At 35.3% G+C, this 14,374-nt stretch overlaps 1 protein-coding gene across 2 annotated transcripts in view; it reads right to left on the reverse strand.

The window, feature by feature from the left end:
• The window catches only part of LOC150104812 (uncharacterized), a 449,875-nt gene that overhangs the window by 76,510 nt on the left and 358,991 nt on the right, over positions 1 to 14,374 (reverse strand). For both annotated transcript variants that reach the window (XM_090395370.1, XM_090395369.1), the window contains one exon: positions 7,061 to 7,227. In XM_090395370.1, coding sequence (XP_090251496.1) covers positions 7,061 to 7,227 — 167 coding nt within the window. The remainder of the gene's footprint in view (positions 1 to 7,060; positions 7,228 to 14,374) is intronic.

Raw genomic sequence — 14,374 nt, forward strand, 5'->3', positions numbered from 1 at the left:
TTGATAGAAAACACAGGTTTTTAATTAAAAATTGTAATTTCTTATTGATTCATAAAGTATACAGTATAGGGTTATGCATGGACTAGCATATCGGGTAAATGGCCTCCACAGCTTTGGTGGCACATATGCACTCTTTTGTCAAAATTTTCCATGACTGTTTTGCATAAATGTGGCGAATTTTGTTGACACAGCGCTCAATTTCCTCCTTCAAGCCGTGAGTGGTCATGGGCTTGTTGGCATAAATCTTAGACTTCAAAAAACCCCAAAGAAAAAAGTCCAACGGCGTTAAGTCACATGATCTGGGCGGTAAATTCCAATCACCAAAACAGGAAATTACACGACAAGGAAATGACTCATGCAGTAATTAAATTGTTTCTCGAGCTGTATGGCATGTGACACCGTCTTGTTGAAACCACATGTCGTCCACATCCATATCTTGCAATTTAGGCACAAAAAACTGGATTATCATGTTACGATAGCGAGCACCATTAACTGTTATTGCCTTACCAGTCGCATTTTCGAAGAAGAATGAACCGATGATGCCTCCAGCCCAAAATCCGCACCAAACAGTGACACGTTGTGGATGCATTTGTTTCTCAACAATCACTCGTGGATTTTCTGAACCGCAAATGCGACAATTTTGTCAATTAATGAAGCCATCAAGATGAAAATGAGCCTCATTGCTGAAGATGATTTTGTTCGAAAAATAAGCATCCACTTGTTGTTGTTCCATAATCCATTCAACAAACTCTCTTCGCTATGTGTGGTCAGTAGGCTTCGGTTCTTGAGTCAAATGAACTTTGTAAGCATAAAGATGCAAATCTTTTGTGAGAATACGCTGTAGAGAGCTTCTCGAAATGCCCAATTCAAGACCACGGTGCCGAATTGATGTTCCTGGACTTTCAGCAACACTCTCACAAACTGCTTCGATGTTTTCTGTTGAACGATGGCTAGAGTGTATAAGATCACTAATTGATCCAGTTTCCTTGAATGTTTTAATTAATCTTTTCACAGTTGATGAAGTTAAATCACTATTCCGACCATATTTTGTAAGAAAATTGCAAACTGTAGCTGCCAAACCTTCATTATTTTTAAAACATTGCTAAACAATGGAATTCCTTTTTCTTTCGTGTAGCGCTCCATTTTTAATAACACTGAACTGTCAGCTGTCACACTGTCTTTTTTTTCTTGTTGGCAACACTTTACCGCACAAATGGCGCTAAATTTAAATCTTGCGTGAATTTTGGGACACCCTGTACAAAAGTTATAAAACTTCACAACACAGTGGATGTGGTGGTCTGTAAAGAATTCAGCGAATCTGTATAAAATATACACTTTTGGTAATGTTTCCTGAATAACGTTTGTCATTCAGCATGTGCAGAAGCACATGCTGAATGACATGCAACTCTGCTGTGTAATTACTGCAATTATGTGGGATATGTCAGGAAATGGCAGCACAACCAACAGAGATCTCAGATCTTGAAACATCAGTAAAGATGGGAAGGAAATCAGAGTGTACTGCACTGTGCTTTAAATAACTGCATGTAGATTGCTGGTGGAGTAAGAGACTTACTTAATATGAACAGTGAGAGGTTGCCAGATAGAGTGCAGACCTGCCATAGAGGAATGTTGCTATGTTTGGTGCAGGTAATGTAGTAAACATTCATGCTAAATGTATGAATGGCAGTGTAATATATGTGATATTGAGCTTCCCAACAAATAGAAAAGATACCAGTGCATATGGGATGCTCTGGAATAGACTAGTTTTAGGGCATAGCTAAGAGACAACTATTTTCGTCTAAGTGACAGAGCAGGTTCATGTATTTCAACATAAAGACCCTGAATGGGCAATGTACACCAGTAGCTACTCATATATCTTGATGATAAATAGGGTCCAACCATCAGAGTGGAAATGGTCTTCCTTGCAGAACTGTAAACCTGGGACCCATAATCAAGATTTTAATATACAGTTGCACAATAAAGATGAAGCAATGAAATCGATCAGCACCTCATTCTGTAGACGACACAGTTCGAAGTATATTCGATACTTTTTTGCACTTTTCCTTAAGTTGGTGTGTGTGTGTGTGTGTGTGAGTGAGAGAAATATAAGCTTTCTGTCAAAGATGTGTCCCTAGATGTTGGTTTCTGGAATAATACTTTGATTCTTAAATCAGGATTCTGGTTGCAGGATGATTTTGGCAGAAGTGCACACAGACAGTTTTTTCAGCTGAAAACCTGAACCTATCACCAAGAGTTCATGAAGAGACACAATCAATTGCTTGTTGAAGTTGTCTTGCAATTACCCTTGTATTACAGGAGTGAGAGTAAATTGTGAAGTCATATACAAAAAACATGCCTACTGTGGGAGGAAGCTATTCAGTGATTGAATTAACTTGGATAGCAAAGAGGACTCCACTTAAGACAGAGCCTGGAGAAACACCCTCTTCTTGATGATATGGCTGAGATGACTTGCTTCCCACCTGGACTTGGAAGATTCAACTGGATAGAAAATTCTTAATAAAAAAACAGGATAGTGTCTGTTCAGACCAAGATTAAATAGGTATTTTAATATGCCACATCTCCAAGATGTGTCATAAGCTTCTTCAATGTCAAAGAAGACTGAAAGCAGATGTTTTCATCTCAGAAAAGCATCTCTTATACATGTTTCTAAAAGGACAAAATGGTCCAATGTTGATCAGTGTCTACAAAAGTCACATTGTGTATTGGAAAGAAGTCTGCTGCTTTATAAGTACTAGAGAAGTTTTGTATTTACCATTTTTTTCAAGATCTTGCAAAGACAACTGGTCAGAGCAATAGAATTATAATTGTTTAAATGACTGATTGTAAGAGTCTAACCCACTGACAGAAAAGCTTAGCTGTTGTTCAAGTTCTGGCAAATTTTTCTTCCAGAGTGTCTGCAATGGTTTTGTGATTAGCAACAATACATTTGTTATGTTCTAAACTGGACAAACGGTATATTCTGTATCTATTTTTCATTTTCTGGATTTTATATGACATAATTTTTGCATTGGTTGTTTGATTAATTGATGATATAAACTGGATCCATGATTGTTTTTGATGCTGATGTCTCACATAAAGTGGGTTCCCACATGTTTTTGGAAAGAGCAGAAATGGAGATGATATTTTTGAAATTGCAGCTGTTGCTGCATAGACAATACAATCTATACATACTTCACTGCTTCATTGATAGGTGGTTAGTTGACTGCTTCAGCATTAACTTTTTCAAGATGGGAAAAAGTATTCTAGTCAGCCTGGTCCATTTTCCACATGGACATTGGTGTAGGAGGAACATGGTTCTTGTGAAGACATAGTGCAAATAATAGTATAATGATTGTTCCATAAATGTTCTCTTTGACATCCAACAGGAGCAGATCATAATATCTATTGCAGAATATGAGCAAGTAAGCATATGAAAGAAGGTATTGACTATTATTAATAAGGGAGAGCTCATGATTGTTGAGTATTTGCTCAATGATATGACCATGTCCGTTTGTGTTGGCACTACCCTAAAGAGTGTTGTGCTCATTCAAGTCACCCATAAAAGTATGGACTCAGGAACTTGCAATATAAGACTATCAAATTCAATCTCATGTAACTAACAACCCTGGTGATAAATAAATGGAACATACTATAATAAGAAATCCCATAGATATGTGAATTGCTACTGCTCCAGAGCAGTATTAAGCTGGACATGGTGGAAAGATGTATGGCTGCCCACTAGGATAGCTATTCCACCATGAACTATGCCATCTCCAGTCCTGTCCTTATGTACAACAGCAAATTGATTTACAGTTGGATCTTCACTTAATATTATTGACATTCTAGTGAAACTCACAACAGTTCCATTGTGGAAATTTTCCTATTGTTTTGGCTTCAGATGTCCAATTTCCAGGAAGTTGAGAACTTACCTTTTTCAAGTTTATATTATCAATTCATTTTGGGAAGTATGGATAGCCAGTGTCCATTTCTTCCTCTGAAAATAAATTCAATACATCATCTGATGTGTTAGGATCAGTTGATAAGTTTAATTTACTTTCTGTGGATGCTGAAGTATCAATATTTTCAGTGGGGAGCATCTGGTGGTTTATCTTTAATGATATCCTTAAATTAATTTTTCTGATAAGTGAGTTCTCATGAAATGGAACCATTTTTGGAGTTTTTTCAGAAGTCAGATAGTAGCTCATGTAATTAATGCACTCCAGAGAGAAGCACTCATGATCATAAAGTTCAGGTATGGCAAAATTATCAGATGGCAGTAAATTAAAGATGTCAAAAAATATATTCCTGGTTTAATCCTTCAACCAAGTGTAAGCAAACAAAGTTTGTGCATGAAGTAACTTCATGATTGAGCAACTCATATATAGCGGCTAATGACTTCACATCACTTGCCTTAGTATCCCATAATGCAAAACACATATTCTTACGGACATGTATAATGCTGTGCATTATGGGAAGGGTCACTACCCAGACCAGTTTCTACCTTTATTGAGGTCTCAACAGTGGGAGCCAGAAGTGATATCAAGGTTGAAGTAATGCAGAAGTCATATTTCCATATACAAATAGCCAAAAGGTGTCACACCTTATTACTAAAATATTCTGCATTAGAAATGGATGTTGGTAGTTTTTCCACTTGGTTATACTATAAATTAAAGATGCCAAGAAATTATATTCTTGGTTTAATCCTTTATCCAAGTGTAAGCAAACCAAGTTTGTGTATGAAGCAACTTTACAACTAGGCAACTCATACATATAGAGGCTACTGACTTCACATCACTTGCTTTAGTATCCCATAATGCAAAACACATATCCTTATAGACATGTATAATGCTATGCATTATGGGACGCTACTTGTATATGGAAATATGACTTCTGCATTACTTCAACCTTAGTATCACTTCTGGGTTTGGCTCCCACTGATGAGACCTCAATAAAGATCGAAACCGGTCTGGGTAGTGACCCTTCCCATAATGAGATACTAAAGCAATTGATGTGAAGTCATTAGCCTTTATATATGAGTTGCCCAATCATGAAGTTACTTCACACGCAAACTTTGTTATACTTGGATAAAGGATTAAACAACGAATATAATTTCTTGACATCTTTAATTTATAGTATAACCAAGTGGAAAAATTTTCAATGTCAGATGGAGGGATAGCCATATGAGTTTGAGTTGTTGCTGTTGACATTTTCTGAACTGCTAACTTCTCGGCATAAGAGGATCTCAGGGCGGCTAATTTCTTTTTGCATCCTGATATAATTTATTTTGTTCTGATTTAATCTTTTCTATTTTTTTTTCATCATTCCACTTCTGACATGCAAGGAATAAATTGGATGATCTCACCGACAGCTAATAGATTTAGCTTTCTTTGCAAAACAAGATTTGTTATATCATGCTCTTTACTACCACATCAGGTACTGGTGGTAGAGTAATGACAGGCAGTTTGAGAATGTCCATATTTCTGACATTCAACACATCTCCAGTGGATTAGGATGGGTAGTCTAACAGAAGAGCTGATATACCCTGCTTTTACAGATGTAGAAGGCTTAAGTGTATCAAAACTAAGAATGCTGGTGGAGCCTGGTGACCATCCCTACAGATTAGGATGCACCTCATAACTGTCACTCACTGATCTTTAAGCTCTGAACATATCTCTGCATTATGAATATCAAGGAGATCCTATTCTGATATCACTCCTCTACAGGAATTGAGTGTTTTATGAAGTATAATTGTTAGTGTAACTGTTAGCGGAATGTTGTTCCAATAATATTTACACTCACTGAGGTTGTTCTGAGCAGTTTTTTGGAATGTTGTTGACATGATGTTTTTTTTACAAGGATGTGCTTCTACCAGAATGTAGTTTCTTAACTGTTTTGGGAGAACTTGCTAGTTCTTCTAAATCCTTTTGAATAAAGAAGGGTGCCATTTTCCCTATTGGCCTTTCACTTATTGCATGGATGATCAGAAAAACTTCAAGCTCGAGTGGTTCAGTGCCAGAGTTCCCTACCCACAATGGAGCCACACATGGACACCGACTCTCTGGCAAGCAATGACTGCTTTCAGGAGTGAAACACCAGGGCTACCCCAGATGCTATACAAGCACCACAGTAAGCCTTGGGCCTGTCCCTGGACCATGGAGGAGTCTTACTGCATACTTGACACTTGAAGCCCACTAAATGTTGATCCTATCTGGGCCATCAAGGACCACCCATCTTGCTGAAGCAGAGGCCAAAATAGTTAAGACTGCCGGGAAGTTCTTTCCCCCCCTTCCGGGTGTCCACAGGTGCACCACATGGCAAACACAGCATTGAATCTGAGTGACGGTAGTCTGGAAGATAGGATAGTAAAAAAGACTCACAACAAGTGGAGTAAAGAATGTGAAGAAAAAGAAGAAGAATGAAAAGGGCAAGTACCATTACTGAGAGGTACCCTCCACCACGAACAGGTGCCTCATGTGGAGGGGAGGGAGAGAGAAAGAAATAATTTGCACAGGTGTGAAGCACAAAATAATTTATGTTGAGAAAATCTATGTTTATAGTAAGGTATCTAAGATGCTTATTAGATTTCCACATAGTTAGAATCTGTTCCTACTGGAAGTGTAATAATTATTGAGATCTGAATGTATATCTAATGAGATAACTGTTGATTTCTTTAAGAGATGAAAATTATTAAGTAGACAGAAGGCAAATGAAGCTTTATAGATATTATTTTTAAACAGTATTAACCACAGTACCAGCCATGTTTAAATGTCAGTGAACAGATGAATGCAAGTATCTATTGAAATAACACAGGTAAGAAGCATAAATTGATATATTTCATACAAATGGTCGTTTTAATAGTTAAAAGAAATCTTAACAAATATATAAAACTATGGTTTTAAAATAACAAAACTATAATAATAAAATGTAACTTAAATGTCTTTAGAATCATATTCTAAACACAGGTAAAAGTAAACATTTTCTTGAAGCTGATTAATGAAAGTAATGAATTTTTTTCATTAAAAAAATTGACACTAATAAAAATGATACTGTTCTGTCATACTTATTGCTATATTGGTTGGAAATGACTTTATTTTCTTGATGGTGGAATGGTGCAACATGCTCCCAGTCTTCTTCTATATGGCTATCTTCTAAGATTACTTCCTGTTTAATTGTATGACTTACTGATTTATTTACTTCACATTTGGAAGTGTCTTCCCAATTACTACCCTGCAGTTTTATGGGAGGAAAAAAATAAAATTTTCATCATGTAAAAGAGTAAACAAAATTAAAACTCTAAATGAAAAGATTAAATATTTTTAAATACTGGAATTAAAGTCTTATCTTTTCTAAACACACCTTTTAACTTGTCCCTGCTTTCGAGGGAGAGAAGCAAAAGTTTTTTTGCTGAGTTACACAATTTTCTTTTATCTATCAACTCCTTCCACCAAAAAATAACATTCATTTTAAAACTTTTAAAAAGGTAGAAAACTACCTTTCCCAGATGTTTTAATTTCCAAAAATGCTGAAGGGGCTTCTCTCTTATTGTATACTACAAGCCTACTGATACAGGTCATTAACACTCATTCTAATTATACCATATATAACAAAAAAACTATGTATTATACATATGCTTGCTTAAAAAAAGGGGGGGGGGGAGAAGTAATCTTTATCGCAAGAGATGAAGAAAAATTAAGGAAGAATTACAGTCTCTACTCCATTTATTTGTGTACACAAAATCCTAACATTCTCTATAGAATGTGTTTCTACCCATTACACTGGTAGACTTTCGTTCAAGATTCCTAGTCTCCTCAAATCTCATGACATAAAAGTGGCCTTTAGCCCATTGACTACATGATGTTTACTTCATATGCCAAAAGACCACAACCTTTATGACCAACCTCCTGTGGTTTATAATATTCGATGTTTGTGTGGCCTTTCTTACATAGAGCAGACATCTAAAAGTTTGGAAATTAGGTGGAAAGAGAATATCAGAGATGATGGAAGTTTATTTTGCACTTGGTTAGACTACGATAAATTTAGTTTAATCCTTTATCCAAGTGTAAGCAAACAAAGTCTGCGCCTGAAAATATCTTCAGGACTGAGGTAAGGTGGTACATCCCTTGGCAAATCGTAGCAAAGGTGGATCAAGCTCTCATTACTCCTTGTCTCAGTATCTCCTATAATGCAAAGCACATCTCCTTGCAGACCTGTATACTGCTATGCATTAAGGGGAGGACCACAACCCGGTTTCGACCTTTATTGAGGTCTTGCTAGTGGGAGGCAGACCCAGAGTGATGATACTAAGCCAGAAGCAATAGAGAAGTCATATTTATCTATACAAGTTAATCTGTGTACCAACTTATTATTAAATTACTCCGGATTTAGAGAAAGATGTTGAAAATTTATTTTGCACTTGGTTAGACTATAATAAATTTAGTTTAATCCTTTATCCAAGTGCAAGCAAACAAAGTTTGCACCTGAAAATAACTTCAGGACTGAGGTAAGGTAGTACATCCCTTAGCAACTCGTAGCAAAGGTGGATCAAGTTCTCATCACCCCATGTCTCAGTATCTCCCATAATGCAATGGGTATCACCACTCTGGGTCTGTCTCCCACTGACGAGACCTCAATAAAGGACTAAACCGGTCTGGGTAGTGGCCCTTCCCTTAATGCATAGCAGTATACATGTCTGCAAGGAGATGTGCTTTGCATTATGGGAGATACTGAGACAAGGAGTAATGAGAGCTTGATCCACCTTTGCTACGAGTTGCACCACCGTACCTCAGTCCTGAAGATATTTTCATGTGCAAACTTTGTTTGCTTACACTTGGATAAAGGATTAAACTAAATTTATTGTAAAATATCAGCGATGCTAATAACAACAGAGAAGACAGCTCAGGCCTAGCTTTTCATTTCTCTCCCCCCCCCACACATAATATTGAATTGGATAAGAGCTCTATGTCTTACATAGAGGACACTTCACTGCTCACAACATAAAAGAATCTACTATGGTCATCAGTTTATAAGGTGCGCGCGTGCACACACACACAATAGGAATCAAGGATTGATCCTGTGGGACATTTGGAAATCACTCATTGGATTGAAAAAGTTACGCATGTAACTTTTCAGCCAACTATCTTGCACACGTTACAGGTGAACAATAGCTAACCTGTGCCAACTCCCACGGCTCGTGTTTTCTATTTAAACTCGTATTGTAATGGTTCCTACATGTTCTGTATTTTAGTTTGTCCTAACGCAGAAGGAGCCACAAGTATTTGTGGTGAAATAAGTCAGTTTTTGATTTTATATTGTCACAGCCATTTAAACTCAATGTACAGTCGGGTCTCTTTTTATGCAGCAGATATGTTCCACAGAAAACTGCATATAAAAAATCACACAAAAAAGGCCTAAACTTACGTTGAAAAATCAGGGATACATTCCATAATTTTCGAAAACCGCATAAAATCAAAGCAATGAATTAAAATAAACTTAAAGTTGCATGGAAAAAAGTTTATGAAAATAAGCATCTAAGGTTTTTTTTTTAAAAGCTTTATTCATTTAATTTTATTGAAAAGTAACTTTTTTTTATTATTTTTATTTTTTTTAAACATTTTGTCATCAGAATTATCATCGCTATTAGACAATATTCGGCAACGTTTGTGAACTGGTGCAAAATCACTTTCATCACCAGAAGAGATAGTCAGCGCATCAGATCTGTATGGTAAAGGCAATGGTTCTTCACAAAGAGAATTGGTTTCACCATTGTTCTGTGCTGATTTTTTTTCTTCTGACAATGTAATCAGCGATTAAACTTTGCGATGATGATTTCACTAATTTTTCATACAGCTCACAATATCCAGACATACAGTTCTTCAACTCACGTTGGAATTTAAAGACTCGTTCAGAATTTGTGTCATTAACAAGAAAATGATTTTCCAATTTATTGCACAGTTCAAGACTTTCTTGATTTATATTTATAGTAATGGGGGACAGGTTTTTCTTCTGCTTCACTATCGTTTTCTGGATCTTCGACGATATCTGAAGTTAATCGATATCCAATAATATCATAGTCACTTAAGGCATTATCCACAAGCAATTCGTCTACATCATTATGGCTAAATGTACCAAAACTTTCTCCACCAATTTCATGTGCCAATGTAATAATTTCATTGTATAATGTAGATGTTTGCATGGTTGCACTGTTTGCAGGCCAAGCTGCTTTCCAGCAAGCATTTAAAATTTGTGGTCTTATTTTAGTGATAACAGATGCAACATGATTTAAGCAGTCCAAAATAGAAAATTTTTTCCAAAAGTCAGTTACTGTTAATGATTCATTTTCTAGTTTATCCAATATAAATTTAAAAGTGTGCTTAATGTAATATTTTTTAAAAGTAGCAATTATGCCTTGATCTAATGGCTGAATAATGCTTGTTGTATTGGGTGGAAAAAAACACTACCTGTACATTTGGCTGTTCTAAATGCAGATGACTTGGTGCATTGTCAATATTTAATAAAATTTTAAAATCGAGAGCTTTTTGCTTCATGTATGTTTCCACTTCTAGTACTAAGCCATTATTGAACCATTCAGTAAACACAGCAGTTGTAAACCAGGACTTTGTATTAGCCATCCAATGTACAGGCAGCTGTTTTAGATCTTTGCCTTTTAGAGCATGTGGTCTTAGAAATCGATTTACTAGGAGGGGTTTCAACATTCAATCTCCTGATGTATTGCTACAAAGTAACAATGTTACTCGATCTTTGCTTCTTTAAATCCACTTGCTTTTTCCTCAGACTTTGCGATGTTCGACTAGGCATTTTTTCCAAAACAATCCTGTTTAGTCAGTGTTAAACACTTGATCCGGATAATATCCACCATCTTCAATAATTTTGGCTAACTTCTCTCGAAAATTTTTGGCTGCTTCTTCATCTGCTGCTGCAACCTAGCCTGTAATCTTCACGTTATGAAGTTCATTCCTTTTTAAAAACCCGGTTTACCATCCCTTGCTAGCCCAAAATTCTTTATCAGCCTGGGAAGCGGAAATAGACAGCTCCAATTGCTTCATCTGTTCATAAAAACAGAAGAGCTTTTTGTTTAATTAAATAACCACTTATAGGAATTCTTCTTTGAGTTAATTCTTCAATTCAAATTACGAGCGCTCGTTCCGTGTTTTCTAATAAAGCATCTCTGGAGTACGATGATAATTTGGCACTTAGTTTTGTGCCAGAAATAACAGATTTTATTATTGCAACTTCATTCTTTTTAATTGCTCTTATTGTAGATTTGCCTAAATTAAAATGTTTACCAATCACTGTAGACCCCCTCTCCTTTTGCTAAGCGATCTAAAATTGCAATTTTCATTTCCAAAGAAATTTCTTTTCTTTGGTGCTTTTTTCCCACCATTGGGCCAAATTTAATTAATTATTAATTAACAATCAATTATTAATTGATAAAAAATCAGCTAAATTAACAATTAATTATTAATGAATACATTACAAAATAACCAAGGTGTTCCATAAAAATTTCAGGATTTGCAAAGTGTTTCCATTGTAGGAAAAGTTTGGGGAAACGCAGGATTACCCTATCATCGGAATGGATTCTCCTTCTGTTGACATGCACAGAAGTGTCGAAAGGTCTCGTATTTGTGGCATGCACTGCATAACTTCAAATCCACATAAAAAGAGACCAGAGTGTATTTCGCTTTATAAGTTTTTTCTCCCTCCCTGTACATGGATTGAATTTGCTTAAGGAAAGAGAGGAGAGAAAGAAAAAACCATCTGCATCCAATTATCAAATAAAGTCTCCCATAAATGTTAATTATGTGAACTAATAAAAATATCTGAAATAACTTCAAGAGTTCTACACTGTCATCAGTGACACCCATTTCTGATTATCTTCCATACTGCTTTTCATTAGAGTACCAGAACAATTTTGAAATCATGCTATTCAATATTTAAAATAAACTAACATAACCTTCTAACAGAAGTATGCATTCAAAGATACCTTTACTGATTTCTATTTTATTAATATAATTTTACAATTATATAGTTAAACATTTTATTAATATAAAATATTTTTATTAATTACCATATTTGAAATTAAGTAAAACAATGACATAAGTAAAAATGATTTATTATTATTATTAATATCATTAGGTAAGGGACACTAACAATAATGCTAAGAATTTTATTTTCTACCTCAAGACAGCCCTAGGCATTCACTGTACAAATGAATAAGCAATTCTGCAGTTTTGGTTATGCACTAAATCTGTTAGAAATTTGGTTGGTTGCTTTATAATTTATTGGCACAAAAACAGCAAAGGTCATATTGTGCCATAGTAAAAGTTACAGTAGTACATAAACAGTCAAAGAAAAATTGTAAACAACATGCATGTACAAAAACCAAGTCAAGCAATGCAGTATATACATATAAATAAAATTACAACAAAGGTTACAGAAGTATTTATATAGTTAAATAGAAATAGAAAAATATAAATAGAAAACAACATGCATACACAAAAATTAAGTTCCACAGAGCAACATCTACACTACAAAACTAAACCAAGGAATGTAGTATTTATGTAAATAAAATTTACAGCAAATGTTATTACAGTAGTACATATATAGTTTTAAGTTTAGCAATACAATCTCTACATATAAACAAAATTACAACAAGGTTACACAAATACACAAGGTCAAAGGTTACATTGGTTCAGATATGTCGATGACATTTTTTCTATCTGGAATGGCTCTTCTGACGAACTTCAACAGTTTATCTCTTTAAGTTAAATGCACTTGATCCAAGGATCCAGTTCATCATAGAAGTAGAATCATATAAGCAGTTAGCCTTTTTAGATCTTTTAATTCTTCGTCAACCAGATGTTACCTATATTTCTCAGTTTATAGAAAGAAGACTCATACAGGCCATTATCTCCATGCTGAATCTCATCACCATCCCAGTCAAAAGGCAGGAACTATTAAAACACTGGTTTATCGGGCCCACTCCTTTTGTTCTTCAGATGATCTGTTACAAAAAGAACTGCAATATATTATTTCCTCCTTTTTATCTAATATGTCTTCCTCTTCAAATACAGAAGAAATAACGTGCATTCCTATCCCTTATGTGCAAGGCATTAGTGAACGTATAGCAAAAGTTTTAAAACCACTGATTATTTTTGTTGCCTTTCGACCTTTCAGAAATACCTCCACCTTTCTCACTTCTCCAAAGGACAAGCTTCCACATCTTAGTTATCCAGGTGTCTACCAGATTCCTTGCTCTTGTGGATTATCTTATTTCAGACAAACAGGAAGATCTGCCTCTATTCAGCTAGAAGAATACCAGTCTTATATTCAATACCTCGAACCTGAACAGTCTGGACTTGCAGAACATGCCATCATCACTAGACATAGAGTTCATTGGAACAAGACAAGAGTCCTTCACAAAAGTCAGTTCCTCATGGAACGGCTTTATAAAGAAACATGTGAAACTTTACTTCAGTCTCCTAATTTAAATAGATCCGATGGTTTATCTATCCCCTTTATGGGAGATAGTACTTTATAAATCAGCTAATCTTTCCTAACTTTTTAATATATATATATATTCATTCATTTTTATTTTTATTTTTTAAGTTAGGAAATTTATTGACCTTTTTAGTTATCTTACATTAGCTACTTACCTGGCATCCTTTGGAATTGTCAGTTATTGTTCAATTAGTTTTATAAATGTACTGAAGATGCCTGCGATACACAGGCGAAAATTATACCATTAAATAATATTTTACATGAGTTAATTCTGTTATTATATTTTTGAATTTATATAATTATATATTTATATATATATAAGACATATACTGCACCATTAGTCTATAAATGACAGGATGAGGGGTGGGTGGAATTCGATAGCAGATGAACTGCAGCCAACAAGATTAGGAGTCAGTCAGGCAGATATCAGTTCTTTTGAGTCAATTTATCGCAAGATCGAGGCCAATAGGGCAAAATATAAAATTGGTTGCTGCTATACACCAGGGAGTGGCAGGAATGATGGGGGAGATATGCATCAGCAGAATTGTACAACTGGGTCAAGTAATTATTATGGTGGGACTTCATCTTTGGAGACAAAGACTGGAAGGAGAAAAGAGTATTGGATCTTGTTATGGATGAATAGTACCATTAAGTATGAGCTGCAAAACAAGAAAATGTTGTGGAGGGTATATAAGGAGAAAGGTGACCAGCTAATAGTTAATCAAGACAATATGGGCAAGCTTGCAAGATGATTTCAATAGGTTGACAGTATGGACAAAACATAATGGATGTCAGAAAGGTTTTTTACCTTAGGTACATATTATGTTAAAGATACCAAGCAATTTTATAAGCTAGG

The sequence above is a fragment of the Typopeltis vanoorti genome, chromosome 7 (genome assembly GCF_054136105.1).
Source record: "Typopeltis vanoorti isolate ZY-2024b chromosome 7, IOZ_Tvanoo_1.0, whole genome shotgun sequence".
Taxonomy (NCBI): domain Eukaryota; kingdom Metazoa; phylum Arthropoda; class Arachnida; order Uropygi; family Thelyphonidae; genus Typopeltis; species Typopeltis vanoorti.